Source organism: Bacillus rossius, chromosome 1, assembly GCF_032445375.1.
Source record: "Bacillus rossius redtenbacheri isolate Brsri chromosome 1, Brsri_v3, whole genome shotgun sequence".
Taxonomy (NCBI): domain Eukaryota; kingdom Metazoa; phylum Arthropoda; class Insecta; order Phasmatodea; family Bacillidae; genus Bacillus; species Bacillus rossius.
In genome coordinates this window covers 316,950,457-316,967,817 of record NC_086330.1, presented here as the reverse complement: position 1 = coordinate 316,967,817, position 17,361 = coordinate 316,950,457, and the positions used below count along the sequence as shown (strand labels likewise).

The window sequence follows — 17,361 nt, the reverse complement described above, 5'->3', positions numbered from 1 at the left end:
CCTGTCAGCCGCAAGGCCACCTCGACGAGTCGACCCCCGGATGTTCGGCGTGGGACGACCCGGGACAGGTGCTCGGGCCCTACCAACTGCGGCCACCGCGAGCACCACCCGGGTGGAGCTGCTGCCGGAGCTAGGAGGCGCCACGACGCCGCCCCCGGCACGCCTGCCACGACGGAAACCGGGGCGGCACGCACGTTGGCCCAGTCGGCCACGATCACCAGGTCCAGTGCGCTGACCCTATCAGCCGCTGACCCTGCCCAGGCACCACAACGCCGCCCCCGGCACACCTGCCACGACGGCAACCAGGGCGGCGCGCACGCTGGCCCAGTCGGCCACGATCACCAGGTCCAGTGCGCTGACCCTATCAGCCGCTGACCACACACCGGCACCACGACGTGGCCCCGGCACGCCTGCCACGACGGCAACCGGGGCGGCGCGCACGCTGGCCCAGTCGGCCACGATCACCAGGTCCAGTGCGCTGGCCCTACCAGCCGCTGACCACACACTGGCACCACGACGCCGCCCCCGGCACGCCTGCCACGACGGCAACCGGGGCGGCGCGCACGCTGGCCCAGACGGCCACGATCACCAGGTCCAGTGCGCTGACCCTATCAGCCGCTGAACCCGCCCAGGCGCCACGACGCCGCCCCCGGCACGCCTGCCACGACGGCAACCGGGGCGGCGCGCACGTTGGCCCAGTCGGCCACGATCACCAGGTCCAGTGCGCTGACCCTATCAGCCGCAGACCCCGCACAGGCGCTGCGACGCCGCCCCCGGCACGCCTGCCACGACGGCAACCGGGGCGGCGCGCACGTTGGCCCAGTCGGCCTTGATCACCAGGTCCAGTACGCGGAGCCAACCAGCTGCTGAGCCGCGAACCACGCCGGGATGGAGCGGCCGGAGCTAGGGGTGGCCCCATGTTAGCGGGACCATAAGTGGCGCAAGGTCGCGCTTCACAGGGGGGGGGGGGCGTTTGACGTCGTCTGGCCGACGACCACCCCAGAGCCCGACCTGCACCCGCCAGTATACGCTCCCGCTAACGGAACACACCCCTGGCCATGGCCCACCCGAGTCAGGCGACCCGAACAGCAATTAAAGACAAAGCCGCGGAAACCTGAGTAGACAAGAGAAGAACCGTACCCATTCCTCCTGAAACATTAAATGAGGATTTTAGCGACAATAAAATCTCTTCCAGACACACCCGTTTGGAGTCTAGCGTAATGAGGTCACGCCTGGCGCGAGAGAGGCCGAGCCTCCCTCGGACGCCATGCCAGTTCGGCAGTTCAGCGCAGCTCATGGACCGGGGCGGACCTACCTCCCACGGAGAGGCAACATCCTTTGTCTACATTGAAAGTAACGTCCGGTAAATATAGTCACTAATTAACCAAACCCCTTTTATTACTTAACCTCTCCATGAGTACCCGGTCCCTTTTTTCGGTCCTGGACCTAATCCGGCCGCATCAACTTAAGGACACCCCGCACCACACTTGGTCAGCGGGGCTGCTCTTCAGCATACGGCACGAGCCGTCTCCCGCAACGTACAGAACTTTGTTTAAGGTCACGCGCACGGCGCTGACCACAAACCCGCAAGGGAACTTGGACAAACTAATTGCGGTGCGTGTTTCACCACAGTATTGTTACGAGCGCGCTTGGCTGCAGTGCTTGGCGTCGCCGCACTCGTTCGGCCTGTCTGCGCCCCCTTCCACCCGCATCCTCTCCCTGGTATCTCGTGTCATACTATCTCGCTACATCCTGACCGTCGCAGCGCGCACCTGCCTCAGATCGGGTTACTTAAAAGAGGCCGCACTGCGGAATAAAAGGACTCAGACGCCTTTATCGGCGTTCTTAGAGCAGCCACCGCGTCCTTCGAGGACTCACGACGCGTTTCTGGGCATTTCGACGGCGAAGGTCGCGAGATATCTCGGAGACATGCCCGATTGTTCTGGATGGGAACCCAAGGGCTATTTAAGGAGGTTGGGCCGACCTTCGAGTCAGTCAGAGAGGGAGACTGAGTGAGTTCTCCCGCGGCGGAGATCCGGGCGATAGTGCCGCGGGTGCGGCAGAGTGGCGAAGTCCTTGGACGAAGGTTCCAGGGCAGTCAGTCAGTCAGTCGGTGACTGAGTGAGTTCTCCCGCGGCGGAGTTTCCGGGCGATAGTGCCGCAGGTGCGGCAGAGTGGCGAAGCCCTTGGACGAAGGTTCCAGGGCAGTGAGTGAGTAAGTTCAGTGGAGTCGGGAGTTTTCCCGCGGCGGAGTTTCCGGGCGATAGAGTCGCGGGCGCGGCGGAGTCAGTGAAGTTCCGAGTGAGGCGTCGTGTGGGATCTCGGCGAAGGGTGTGACGGCGGCGGCGGAGTGCGGCGACGGAGTCCCGCGGCGGAGACCCACGAGGGGTGCTGCGGTCAGAGTTGCGCCGGAAGTGCGGCCCAGCGAGGTGTGTGAAACGAGTGACTGGGGAATTGACATTTCTTTACGTGTAGTTAATTATTTGCCATCTTAGAAGATTAATTGTAAGTGACAAGTAGTGGTAATAAATAAAACTGTGTGTGTGAAATAAAATCTATTAATTGGGCTATCCTTTACGAACCCGCAGGGAAATCGTAACATTTTGGTGTCAGAAGTGGGATAGCCCTAATTAATAGATTTATGATTCAGTTACATTATTAGAATAAAAGTTAAGGATATAGTTTAGTTTACGAGAATATAGTTAGTGTTTAGAACTTTAGTGAATTTGAAATTTTCTAGAGTTAGTTTGAGTATACTGTAGTCAGTGTTAGTTTTGAATGTAATAGAGTTATCGTTAGTTTAATTAGAAGGTTCGGCTAGACCATTTAAAATTAAGAACAGTATTAGAAAAAAATTTATTTAGGCTTGTAGTATATGTGGATAAGAAAGATGGCTGCCGATGAGCTTAAGAATGTCCTGGCATTCTTGGCCGAACTGAAGAGTGGCCAGGAAGAAATGAAGAATGTAATGAAGAGTAACAGGGAAGAAATGAAGAATGAAATGAAGAGTAACAGGGAAGAAATAAAGAATGGCCAGGAGAAAATGGAGAATAGGCTGGAGGAGATGAAGAGTAGCCAGGAGAAAATGGAGAATAGGCTGGACGAGATGAAGAAGGGCCAGGAAGAAATGTTAGCCAGTATGAAGAAGGGTCAGGAAGAAATGTTAGCCAGTATAAAGAACTTTAAGGAAGAAATGGTATCTAGTACAAAGAACTTTAAGGAAGAAATGGTAACTAGTATAAAGAAATTTACGGAAGAAATGAAGAGTGGAAGGAAGGAGAGTAAGAACCACCATGAAGAAAAGAAGAGCGGGTCAAATTATAGCCTAGAGGAAATGAAGAAGGGTCAGGAAGAACTGAAGCATGGCCAAGAAGAAATGAGGAATGAAATGAAGACCGAAGTGAAGATAAGCATAGAAGGGAAGAACAGCCAAGAGAAAAACAGCGAAGAGAAGAACGGCGAACAGAAGACCGGTCAGGAGAAGCACAGCGAAGAGAAGAACAGAGAAATGAAGACCAGCCAAGAGGATACCAGCCAAGAAGAGACCAGCCAAGAAGAGACCAGCCAAGAAGAGAACAGTGAAGAGAATAACAGTGAAGAGAATAACAGTGAAGAGAAGAACTACAAAGAGAAGACTAGCGAAGAGAAGATTAGCGAAGAGAAGACCAGCGAAGAGGAGACCTGCCGAGAGGAGACCTGTCAAGAGAACAGTGAAGAGAACAGCGAAGAGAACAGCGAAGAGAACAGCGAAGAACACTGCGAAGAGGACATTAGCCAAGGAGAGGAGAACAGTCAGGACATGAAGATGAAAGAAGAGCTGAAGAAAAGCCGAGAAGAGATGTACATGAGTCAAGAAGAGATAGAGAAGTGCAAAGAAGAAACGAAGGAAGACCAAGAAGAAACACAGGAAGACCAAGAAGAGGTGAAGAAGAACCAAGAACAGGGGAATAAAGACCGAGAAGAGAAAATGAGAACACAAAGAGTGAAGAAGATGGTGCAAGGAGTAACTGAAAGCAGTCCAGACGATATTCATGAGAACAAAGAGGGAATGAGGAACCAAGAAGAGACGAAGAAGAGCTGGGAAGAAATGCTTTGTGAACAAGTAGCTACGAGAGAACAAACAGAGAGAAAAAGGGAAGAAACAAGCGAACCATTGGGAGGCAACGAGCAATGCTCTCAAGAGTATCGAGTCCTTCCAAGGCAATGGTCGGTCCGTCTCGGGCAGCTGACTGAACGACATGGGGAATCTGCGACCCAGAAGTGTCGCCGGGCGACAAGAGAAGCTACATCTAATGAGAGAGAGGGTTACCTGGTGAGACTGTATAGCTCGCGATGGAGGAACGGCAGGAGACCTAAACTTCGAGTAGCATGGGGACCTCCAGGAGGAGATGCATTACCTGTTCGGGACGAACAGGTTTAAGGAGGGGGCAATGTTACGAGCGCGCTTGGCTGCAGTGCTTGGCGTCGCCGCACTCGTTCGGCCTGTCTGCGCCCCCTTCCACCCGCATCCTCTCCCTGGTATCTCGTGTCATACTATCTCGCTACATCCTGACCGTCGCAGCGCGCACCTGCCTCAGATCGGGTTACTTAAAAGAGGCCGCACTGCGGAATAAAAGGACTCAGACGCCTTTATCGGCGTTCTTAGAGCAGCCACCGCGTCCTTCGAGGACTCACGACGCGTTTCTGGGCATTTCGACGGCGAAGGTCGCGAGATATCTCGGAGACATGCCCGATTGTTCTGGATGGGAACCCAAGGGCTATTTAAGGAGGTTGGGCCGACCTTCGAGTCAGTCAGAGAGGGAGACTGAGTGAGTTCTCCCGCGGCGGAGATCCGGGCGATAGTGCCGCGGGTGCGGCAGAGTGGCGAAGTCCTTGGACGAAGGTTCCAGGGCAGTCAGTCAGTCAGTCGGTGACTGAGTGAGTTCTCCCGCGGCGGAGTTTCCGGGCGATAGTGCCGCAGGTGCGGCAGAGTGGCGAAGCCCTTGGACGAAGGTTCCAGGGCAGTGAGTGAGTAAGTTCAGTGGAGTCGGGAGTTTTCCCGCGGCGGAGTTTCCGGGCGATAGAGTCGCGGGCGCGGCGGAGTCAGTGAAGTTCCGAGTGAGGCGTCGTGTGGGATCTCGGCGAAGGGTGTGACGGCGGCGGCGGAGTGCGGCGACGGAGTCCCGCGGCGGAGACCCACGAGGGGTGCTGCGGTCAGAGTTGCGCCGGAAGTGCGGCCCAGCGAGGTGTGTGAAACGAGTGACTGGGGAATTGACATTTCTTTACGTGTAGTTAATTATTTGCCATCTTAGAAGATTAATTGTAAGTGACAAGTAGTGGTAATAAATAAAACTGTGTGTGTGAAATAAAATCTATTAATTGGGCTATCCTTTACGAACCCGCAGGGAAATCGTAACAGTATGCACAACACCCGCGCCGAGACATTTGCATACGGGATTGGCCGTCTCCAATCGCCCGCCCCTTAATTCAGTGTATTTTTGTATCCCGTATTTTGTACTGCTAACTTACGTTACCCGAGTAACGAGTGCCACGTAACTTGTGCGCGCCCCTTAATCCAGTGTATTTTTGTATCCCGTGTTTTGTATTGCTAACTTACGTTACCCGAGTAACGAGTGCCACGTAACCTGTACGCGCCCCCTTAATTCAGTGTATTTTGTGTCCCGCCTTTGTGTTACGAAATTACGTTACCTGCGTACCCAGTGAGACGTCTGAGACATAACAGCATCCGAGGCCACGTAACGCGGAACACAAACAATACGGCGCCACGGAATAACAAGTAAAACCCCCCGGGGACCTCTGTAGAGTGTTGTATTGTGTACGACTCGCTCCTCTGAATAAAAGTTACGACACCGCCACCTCAACTCCACGTCTCTTATTTAAAATCATCTCACGCAACACCGCCGCCGGCCCTAGTGGGCCACGCAGGGGCACATACATCCACGACCCCAAATTCACGACTAGAAACGAGCTAGTCTGGCGCCCACCCGGACAACACAGATCAAGAACCGCCTTTTCCCACTAGGAGCCACACCGGGACTCGAGCCCGAGACCCCGGACGACGGCAACTGGTTAACATATTTAATTATGTGAATCTTTTCATTACATTAATTATAATAACGCAACTTCTCTCTATCGACTTACACCACTGCAGCCAAACCATATGTCACAGAAAACTAGTGTTTTACGCACACAAACAGTGACACGCTGAGAAGTTCCTTCTAAGAAAAGTTGTCATAGTTAACTAAGTACACATGAAAATGCACATAAAATTTCGCAGAAAATAACCAATTCTTGATTGGTTCTCTGGGCCTGTGTTTGCATGCGTCTCTTAATTTATCCCAAGCAATTTGCTGTAATGGAATAATACCCAAAGTATTTCTTTAAATAACTGTTAATAATATGTGCCTTGCTAGTTAGTCCCTTTAGCATTAATAAATCTTAACATATATAATTGCATTACTATTACGACGTTAATAAATAGGTATGTTGATTTAGTTAATGATGGTATTTGTAGCACTTGGTCATTTTCATTTAAATTAGCAAAATGCAGATAGAAAAATTATATATTTAAGTGTGAAGGCAATTGGTTTACGTAATGCCAAATAATCAGAACCATAATTTTGATAGTAAAATGTTCCAATCAGAACACATTCTTAGCTAACTTTGTTAGTACTCGTAGTATTACTTACAAAAACAATATTAATGCTATAACTTTGATTTCAGATAAAACAAATTGGCTTTTTGATCGGCTCATATTGACGTTAAAAATGGACACAATTAATTCACTGTGTATTTTTTGTGGCAAGGAGCTTGAACTGTAATTGTGACGAAAGGTATACAGACGATTATTGATGCAAGTTTATCCCGGAAAGACAATCTGCATGAAAAGTTGGAAGGGAAAACTAATGTTAGGGTTCACAGTGTATGCAGGCAAAACTACACAAGACCAACAAGTATCAAAGCTGCTATTGCATTGACACAATCCAGTGACGTACAGCTGCCGACATCTTCATGCTATTTGAGAAGTTCAGAAGAAAAGTTTGATTTCAAAAGTAACTGCTTTATTTGTGGCAAGACGGCCATTGTTGATTTGAAAGTTCCTTTGGAGCGTAGGGTAGGAATTCACCAAATAACAACATTAGAAATAAAAGAAAACTTTTTAAGGAAATGTGATGAACGAAATGATGAGTGGAGTGAGAGAGTCAGAGCCAGACTGCTAAGTGTAAACGACCTTGTTTCACCAGAAGCACGCTATCACAGAAACTGTCACACAAATTTTTCTAAAATTATATCACCTAAGGGACCTGTTGGAAGACCGAAATGTAAATTTGGAGATTCATTTGCAATGCTGTGTGAGCATATCGAGAACAGTGATGAATGTCAATACACAATAAGCGAGATAAAAGACATTCTGAAAAAAATTTCTGGCCAAGAAGAAACGTACTCAGATAAACATATAACAAATCTTCTACGGCAACATTTTAAGGAAAGGTTAGTTGTGTCATGTACACCAGGACGAAAAAATGTTTTTTGTTTGTCTGAGACAGTTAACAAAATTATGGATGAGTGGTACCGCGATAGGGAAAGTGACCCAGCAACAGAGCGACTGAGGATAGTATTAGCTGCTGCAGATATAATTAAAGAAGATATACAGAAGATGATGTATGACTCACAAACATACCCAAATGTTAATGAAATTCGATCAGGTGGAGAAAACTTGGTTCCAGATAGTTTGAAAATTTTCATGCAAAGAGTAACGAAAAAGAAAAACACTGTGGATTCAAAAGCAGTGAGTCGAAAGTGTGCTGTAATTAATCATGCAGTAATATCAACTGTACGACCAAGATCATTCTTATCTCCAATACAAACTAGCCTAGCATTAACACTTCATAGACTGTACGGATCTAAACATCTAATTGACTTATTGTCATCTATGGGTGTATGTGTGTCGTATCATGAAGCATCTATTTACATGAATTCTCTTATAAATGCTGGTTCCCCTCAAGTAAATGAAGAAGCATTCATACAGTATGTGTTTGACAATGCTGATATAAATATCCGTACACTTGATGGCCTAAACACATTTCATGCAATGGGAGGAATTCAGTGTATTACACCTAGTGCAAGTGTTGAAACACATATCCAGGTTGAAAGAATAACATCTGGAAAATTCAACAAAGAATGTATCCGTTTATGTTCCTACCCGAAAAGAAACAGTCGGTGTGGTTTCAAAGCTATCATACTTAAGGATTTCAACGAACTTAAATCAGCTAGAAGTCTTATAAATGAGCCATCAAACATTTTGTTTCCTCTAAATTGGATGTGGCTTGCTGGAACAAAGGTTCAGCAAGGATGGAATGGTTTTATGAACACAATAACAAGTCACATGGACGATTGTGAATCCTCATATATAATGGGTGTACCATTCATAAATTTAAATCCCAGTAATCCATCTACGATTTTCACAGCACTGTGTTTTGCAGCAGAACAGTGCAAGAAACGCAACCAGACATGCATAGTTACATTTGATCAGCCGCTTTTTTTGAAAGCTTTTGAAATAGTGTCTTCTGCAGAAGGATCAAGTGACATATCGAAGATTGTTTTGAGGTTGGGTGGTTTTCATTTGTTAATGTCGTTTATGGGCTCAATAGGTCGAATAATGGAAGGAAGTGGGTTAGAAAGTTTGTGGGCTGCTGTATATGGTCAAACAACAGTTAATCACATGTTGAATGGACGTGCATATTCAAGATGCATCAGAGCTTACACTCTTACGGCCTCTGCGATCATAAATGTAATGAGGAACAGCTTCGACGATTTTCAAAATGCCATTATTCATTTGGAGAACATTTCCAAACAGTTACTTATTCAGGAAACAGAGCCCGAAGAAATGTTGAGAAAACCTGACGTCACATGTACTTTACAAAAATTAAACGATTCCTTGAAAAACATACAGTCAACCAGCAGAACTGCCAAGCTGTGGGTGAATCTCTTGAACTGCATTGACCTCATTCTACAGTTCATTTTTGCAGAGAGGTCTGGAAATTGGGATTTACACTTAAATACAACAATCGAAATGCTTCCATATTTCCATGCTGCTGGACACTTGCCGTATGCGAAGTCTGCTCATCTCTATGTGCAGGAAATGATAAAACTTCATACGAAGCTATCTGAGAAGGAACTCGATTTGTTCGTAAATAATGGAATGTTCACAATACGGCGAAGTGGCAAGTTTTGGTCTGGAACATGGTCCGACATGTGTATTGAACAGTGCCTCATGCGTCCCATGAAAGCTGTTGGAGGCTTGACTCATGGTAGAGGTATAACAGACAGCACTCTGTCAAAATGGATTCTTGGAGCACCTTTCTATCTTAAAGTACACGAAGCTGTTGAGGAATTTTTGGGGACTTCCATATCATACAGTGAACAACATGTTGAGCTCCGGGAGTCAAGAAAAACGAGAGACCTGGCAGATGTCGAAAAGTTTACTTCATGGCTTCAAGAACATAACCCATTCTCAAAATTTTCTGGAGAACTGGTATCGTTATCATCTGGATTGGTATCAGACGACTCTGTAGACTGTGACCAAGCTTACGAAAAAGGTGTTGCAGCGATGGAAAATATGAAAGGGAAAAACTTTCAGGAGCTCAAACTTCATAGGAAAAACATGGTAAAAACGCAGGCGATGCAAAAATCGGTTAATGTTCGGTAAAAGCAGGTAATTGTGAATTCACAACAGCTATTTAACCGCATCTTATGTGTTTGTGACAGCCCAACAAAATTAAAATCATATCTTGAGTATGAATTGGCGCCTCGTCCACCATCCCTTTTTGATGCAGTTCTCTACGAAAGGGGGCCAAGTCAAAACTGATGAAACATTTTGAGGAGGGTATTGTAAATGATTTAAATCTAAGTGATGCAGCAATTGTCTTGGATGGAGGTTTTCTTCTTCACTGCATTCTTTGGCCAAAAAACTGTACATATGGAGACATAATGCAAAGTTACTGTACATATGTCCTGACAAAATACGGAGAAAATACAACAGTTGTTTTTGATGGATACCCGGAAGATTCCACAACGAAACAAGAAGAACAAAACCGGAGATACGCGAAAAAATCTTCATGTGATATAACTTTTGATGACAACACAAAGTGTGTTACAGGAAAAGAAGAATTTTTGAGTAATAAAAAGAACAAGACAAGAATGATAACTTCACTTGCATCTGAACTAAAAAACAAAGGACTTGAAACATTTATAAGCGAAGGAGATGCTGATATAGATATAGTAAATTTAGCTATAAAAAAACTAAGCACGTTTGCTGAAGTAGTTGTATGTGGCTCTGATACAGACCTGGCAGTACTTTTAACTGCTCTTGCCCCAGAAAAGCGAAAAATGTATTTCTGCAAACATAAGGGAGGTGAAAACCCTGTGACAGTTTTTTATGACATAGCAACTTTGACAGAAAAGTTCAAACACACCAGGAAACTTCTTTTGTTTACTCATGCATTGACTGGTTGTGATGCAACCTCATGTTTCTTTGGTGTAGGCAAAAATAAAGCTACTGAAATGTTGAAGTCACCGGAAGCTGAGAAACTGGCTAGAACTTTCATAGCACATTTTTCTACTAAAACCGAAATACTGGTAGATGGGGAAAAATTTGTTCTTGGACTGTATGGGTTGAGTAAATACTCGCACTTGAATGAAGCCAGATACTACAGGTTTTCGACGTTAACCAAAAAGTCGGCCTTGAGATCAAATTTTGACTTGGCGAAACTTCCTCCAACGTCAGAAGCCTGTCGTGAACATCTCCTTAGGGTATACTTACAAGTTCAAACATGGTTAGGGAACAGACTTTCGCCCACTGAATGGGGATGGGAAATTGAAGTGGCCAAAAAGAATGGATGTCTCAAAAAAACCTTGAAACCAACCATCAGCTCAAAACCTTTCGCACCCAACGATCTGTTATTTCTAGTGTCCTGCTCGTGTAAACTGGGATGTGGAAATTACTGTCGGTGCCGCAAATCAAATTTGCAGTGTACTGCAATGTGTGAGAATTGCAGTGGTCTGTCGTGCTACAACTCGCCTGGATTTACAAACGAAAACACAGATGATTCACCTTATGATTTATAATTTTTTTTTGTAAAAATAATTGCTGTAATATTTCTCAGACTCGTCAATTTAATCAAGAATGCAAATTTTAATGTCAGAAAAGAAAAATCTGCTGTATTTGTGGTGGGTGGGAGGTCCGTGATGCTGTTTGTTAACATGGTAGATACACTATGTCTGTACCTGAAAAGTGTTCAAACAGCTGCCGGTTGTGGCCAGTCCGGAACACGGCGGGTCCATAGGTGGTGGATAATGGAACTACCCTTACTTTCAAAAGGGTAAGGGAAAAATTCCCCCCGAACCAAAACTGGCGCAAATAAAATTTAATCAATTCGTTTGAGTGGGTTTGTGTATATACCTGTATGTATGTATATATATTGTATATATGCAGGGAGGGGAAAGGGACAAGACTTTTTAGTGCAGATTACTTTCGTAACTTTATGTTTTGTGTTAACATGTTTCGATGTTAAAAGTTTGTAATGTGCAAGTTTTAAAAACTACAAAAGATTCGTGCAAAAAGATGTGGAAATAAGTTTTTACTTATAGACACAATCATCTATTTCCGGTTGCCTGGACGGTGAGTTACTAGTTCAAAGGCTATATTTAAGGTATCGTTTTAAAGCACTTAGATTGATCTACAACTTTTACTTGACCAATATTAGTGAATTTTTGTTTACGTAAAAACTACAGGATAAAAACCATTCATGTGGCAAGCTAAAATCGACTATTTGACACCTATTTATTAGAATTACGGCAAAACCAGTAGCTTTAGCGTAATTATTGCTGGAATAAGTTTTGTGCAGTACACTATAAGGAACAAAACAAAAAAACATTCATCCATTTATGACTCTAACGTACGAAGATATCGGCGTATAACCAATACACGGCAAATCCGAACTTTGAGGGGGTGTAGAGGGGGAAGCACAGGGGGGAGGGGCGGGGACTTTTGGGAAAAAACACTTCTAGTTGTGTACTAACAACTGTCCAAAATTCAGCTTTTACCTAATTTTTTCCGGCATAAAACCTTTATTGACTTTCGTACTTTGATACAATTCCAACAAGTACTTTTCATGTACTGGGTTATTTCAACCATGTTTTAACGTTTTGCCATTAAGGTCGGTGTGTCGCGTGCCTCGAGCGAGTAGCTGGACAGCCACCCAACGCTTCTGCTAGCCTGCAACTCTCACGCGCGAGGTCAATGTTCATTTGCAGGTGCCGATAGACGTGCCTCGTACGAGCAGGCTCTGTCTCTGTCTATAGCCTTGAGAATTTATTTAAAATCTTTGTGGTTAAAGAGGAATTTAGATCCTTTGACTGATCGTAAGTGAATACTTTTAACTTCACATGAATTGAAGGTTATTTTTGTACATGAGGCAAGGAAAAAAAAAATACAAAGTTTCTGGTACATGTGGTATTTACCATATGAGTGACTTGCACTTGTGTGTGAACTACTCTGTTTTGCTGTTTAATGTGGTATTGATGTTTTTTTCGTTATTATATCTTGGATCTTAGACTGTTTAATATATTATTAATAATTTTAATTTACTATGTACTGTCTGATATCAAACCGCAGAAGAAAATCAATCGAATTATTCTTTATATTAATAGGTGTTTTTTTAAAATTATTTTTAAAATTTTCCCGAATACGAATTTCTAGGTTAATAATTACGAATTTCCAAGATGGCGACCAATTCGGCTGCCGTGACATCATACTGGCAGATATAATATCTGCCTTGGAATTAGTGGTGGGAGTTTAGTCTGCTGGTGGCTTCTGTGGAGGAATGAACAATCGATATTTTTAATCGAATAACCTCACCGGATTCGTACCCAGTACCTTTATATAAATTTTATTATCAAAATTTTATTTAGTAATTGTTTTTAACTTTTCCAGATTTTCTAGCTTAAAAATTATGGATGTTCAATATGGCGGGCTACTTTAAATGGTGGAGGTTCTCTTGATTAAAATTTTGTTAATTACCTATTTTTATTAACAAAAAATATTTCACATTAAAATGGGATGATTATAGATTTTCAAAATGGTGTAAGTAATTTTTATTAAAATGTTTAAATTTTTTTTAATTAAAATAATCTGATTTTATAGCAGAAAAATATATATTTTCAAGATGGTGGCCGTAACTAAAATTGCAACGATGGCGGGTGAAGACACGTTTGGTTCTCGAAAAGAACAGCAAATTCGACATGTGTCTTCTAGGTGGGCGTCCGTTAATCTCGAACGATATTTGTTTTTCAAAAACTTCATTTTTGAGAAAGATGATTCACATACGTATGTCGAGCCAAAATAGTGGCCAAATTGATAGCTAGTTTTTTTTTGCAATTTTCTTTTTTCTGGGACATGTTTGGCCCAAAATTCTTTAGTGGATACAGTATCATATATTTGCAAAGACACGTGTTCTTGCATGTCAATTATTTCCATTTGAAGTGATGGCTTTGACAGATTAAACAACTTGGAGGCCACATCTGTCCATTCTGCCTCTACATCAATTTCAAATGGCGATTTAAGAAACGGAGATAGCTTGCCCATCTCTGCAAAGTCTTGGAATCTTGTAGCAAATTCGTTCCTAAGATCGGCCAAAAAATTTACAAACACTGCAATATCTTCTTCAGAGTTCTCCTTATTATATTCAAAAACTGTCGGAAAATGAATAAATTATTGCCTTGCAATATCTTTTCAAAGATATCCAGCTTACGACGAAAAGCAGACACACTTTGTATCAGATCACATATTAATTTTCCATTTCCTTGTAACTCTGTGTTGAGCGCATTTAAATATTTCAAAATATCTTTTAGAAAAGCCACAACCAGCATATTGCGCTTATTTGTTACGAACTCAAAGTTCTTCCTGGCTCCCTGCATATCTAAGTTTTGCAAGAAGGAGGTTACTTGTTCTTTTATTAGCCAGAAACGTTCAGTAACTTGACCTTTACTTAGCTAACGAACATTGTTGTGTTGCAGTGAGTCAGAATACGCTGAATCACATTCAGAAAGAAACTCTTTGAAATGTCGGTGCTGAAGAGCAGAATGAGATCTCATAAAATTAATTAACTTGACCTAGCTGTTCATCACTTCTTTCAGTGTATCACTAAGTTTCCCACAAATGGCTGCCTGATGAATTATGCACTGATACGATATATATTAGACCTGAATTTTTATCCCTGATTCTCTTTACTACACCTTTTCTTTTTCAATCATTGCTGGGGCCACGTCAGTTGAAAGCAACACCATTTTATCGTAACTGACGTTAGATTTAGTAATAAATACATCAATGACCTTGAATAAATCTTCTCCTCGAGTGTTACCTTTCAACGGCAATATTGCTAGTATTCTTCCCTAAATATTTTACACTCAATGTCTTTAAATTGCAGCGAAATCTTTTTTTTTTCTTCAAAAAGTGCCGTGACTACTGCCAACATACATTCCTTCACTATCTAAGAATCGGAAAATGGTTTGAGGTGTTTATTAAGCGTCCAGCACACACGTAACGCTGCTTCTGTGAATTTTTCTTGCTCGCTCATGCAACGAACTAGTCATTTTGTGCTTTTATTGTAAGAACCGAGATATTTTCCATGAAGTTTTTCTTTACGACCCTCACTGCCAAGAGGAAAGTTTTTGTGGAATTGCTGATGAGTTGCTTCATAGTGTCGCTTCAAATTTCCACTTTTAACAATAGCGACAGTTTTACTGCATATAAGGCACACTAGAACAGCTTGAGGCCTATCAGGCAGCGTAAAACAATATTGTTCAGTCCATTCTGCCATAAACCTCTTATTTTCACTGTCCACTTTTTGCTTTTTAGGATCCATATTAACGTAGGTACAAAAAGATTTTTGACGTGACGTCTAATAAATCGATGAACGCCGGCTGCACGCACGAAAAAGTGTCCCGTAACGCACATTGTCCCGTAACGCACATTGTCCCGTAACGCACATTGTCCCGTTACGCTGTGTCCCATTACGTTCATTGTACGCTTGCGCAGCATCTATCTCTCTTCCACTCGATTGGAACAACTATCGATTTGACTTTTTCGAGGCACATTAAACTAGAAACACTCCCATTCGTTTCCTACTTTTCCTATCATCGTCTTATCCTTAACAGAATAACACAGATTGAAAGAAGTTAAATAGCAAACATGTATAAAAGTTATAGTTAAAATAATCTCTTCGTTAAAGTAATAAACATATTTGAATTAATGAGTGCAAATAAAAGTAAATTAAGTTAAGTACGCGGGGCGCTGTGAAATGCTTCCGCAGATATATCCATAAAAATGGTACGTATTTCAATCTATGGATGTTTCGTGTGCATAACAAAGATTTAAAAATATTTAAATCACATCAGTTATAACTAATTCGCACAAACACACACACAGGCTAGATAGGAAACTAATCATACCATATCAGTTGTAGCTACTTGTAAAACAGGTTAACTATAGGCAACTTAAAATAGAATAAATACTAAGTTAGATTCTATGTGGCTTAAAAAATATTATTTCAATTAATAAAGGTATAGTATACCTTATCTACGTATTAACTTATACTTGATATACAATACATTACAATATTTGGCGGTCCGAGGTTCGACCTTTCGCGGTCCGCAACGGACCGCGGTCCGCCTGTTGCTGACCGTTGAATTAGATGTTAGCGATGTTACCCAGACAAATATTTTTTTATTATTATTTAAAAAATAAACCAGTCTAAGGAAACAATTTAGACAGTATGTTGTATATGTTTACAACTTGACTTAATTTTGCTTGATGAACCTGCAGCCTAATTTTGTCGGTTGAATTCAGACTTATTCGGTACCTATATAGTATTAGGTACTTTATATATAAGACAACATTTACATGATTTTAGTTATTGCCCCTCTATAATACCTATAACCGCGTTTGTGTTTACCGCTATTTTAAAGAATGGTTGTGATGGAAACAGACACCATTTTTTGCTGGGTACGAATGTAATTGGTGATTTTGTCCAACCTCAACATTTTTTAGAGCAAATTTAGACATTAATATCTGATGGAAACTGAAGTCATCCAACCTGTCAAACAAACATGGCTGTGCTAATGATAGTGTAGATGACAACATAATCCATCAACATTATTTGATAAAACATACTGGAAGGTGTTTGAAGATTAGATTCCACAGTGTGACAGGATATTAAGTGGTATTTAATATTATTGTGTATAGATAGAAGGTAGCTAGATGGGAGAACATTTAATTAGTAGCATTTTTTGACATCTCTTGAATTAATATCGTTGCTGAAGACACAATAATAAGTTGAAAATATGATTGTTTATAGTATTTAACATGAAAGATAAATTTAACTAAGACTATCAGTAGATTTTATTATAATCTACAATATATTATTTATTACCATCTCATAAAAATCATTACCTCTATTAATTACCTGCTTAAGTTGTCAAATATGGAATCTCACAATTTTTGTATTGATACAGCCAACAATTTTAAGACAATTTCAAAATTATTATGATTTATATGGTTCACAGAACATTTCCTTAATGCAAGATTGCAAATGGACCATTACTCACAGAATTTAGTAAATTCTAACCAATATTATTTCATATATTTCTTAAAACTATCTTACCATAAATACTATTATACTTACTGTTCCAAAACATGAGTGCCATTTCTGCCTTACAACGTGTTGTAAAATGTACAAAGGCAAAATCATTTATTTTTTTCACTTTCACGACTGCATTTCCTACAATTGACGTCATGGCATTCCAAATAATAAATTCTGTTGTAGAAAGGAGTAAATTTCGCACATACAAAACCTTTACCTGTGGGGAAAAAAAATCATACATCAACCTGTTTTTTTGCTCGATATAGCTTGTTAGTTATGATATTTACATAGATAATGAGTAAGATTCAAATTTTTAAACTTTAATCTACTTGAACATAAGCCATATTTAAATTATCTATCTCCATCGGTGCACAAAATTAGTGTTGTGGGGGGGGGGGGGGGGGAGGGGGAATCAGGATTCCAGTCCTGCTCTTAATTGCATCCCCTGAGGTATTTTCTAAGTTCGCGTGGTTAACTGAGTTATACTTATTTGAGGTAAGTTGTTGGCGCCAGTTACTGTAGCAGCATTATATTAATTCAGATAATGTTTGTAATTTCGCTTCCCACACAATTCCTCATTTTGTCCCAAGAACAAAATTTAGAATTATCTGATTATTTTGAGATTTGAAACGTAATCAGCAAGATATGAAATAAATAATTC

General features: G+C 42.3%; 1 protein-coding gene across 1 annotated transcript in view; it reads right to left on the bottom strand.

Moving 5' to 3' along the window:
- Positions 1 to 240: 240 nt before the first annotated feature.
- LOC134527963 (probable RNA-binding protein 46) overlaps positions 241 to 17,361 on the bottom strand; it is an 85,304-nt gene continuing 68,183 nt past the window's right edge. Inside the window, exons 4-5 of the mRNA XM_063361073.1 lie at positions 16,743 to 16,917; positions 241 to 287 (exon numbers count right to left, since the gene is read on the bottom strand). Of these exons, the coding sequence (XP_063217143.1) occupies positions 241 to 287; positions 16,743 to 16,917 (222 nt within the window). The remainder of the gene's footprint in view (positions 288 to 16,742; positions 16,918 to 17,361) is intronic.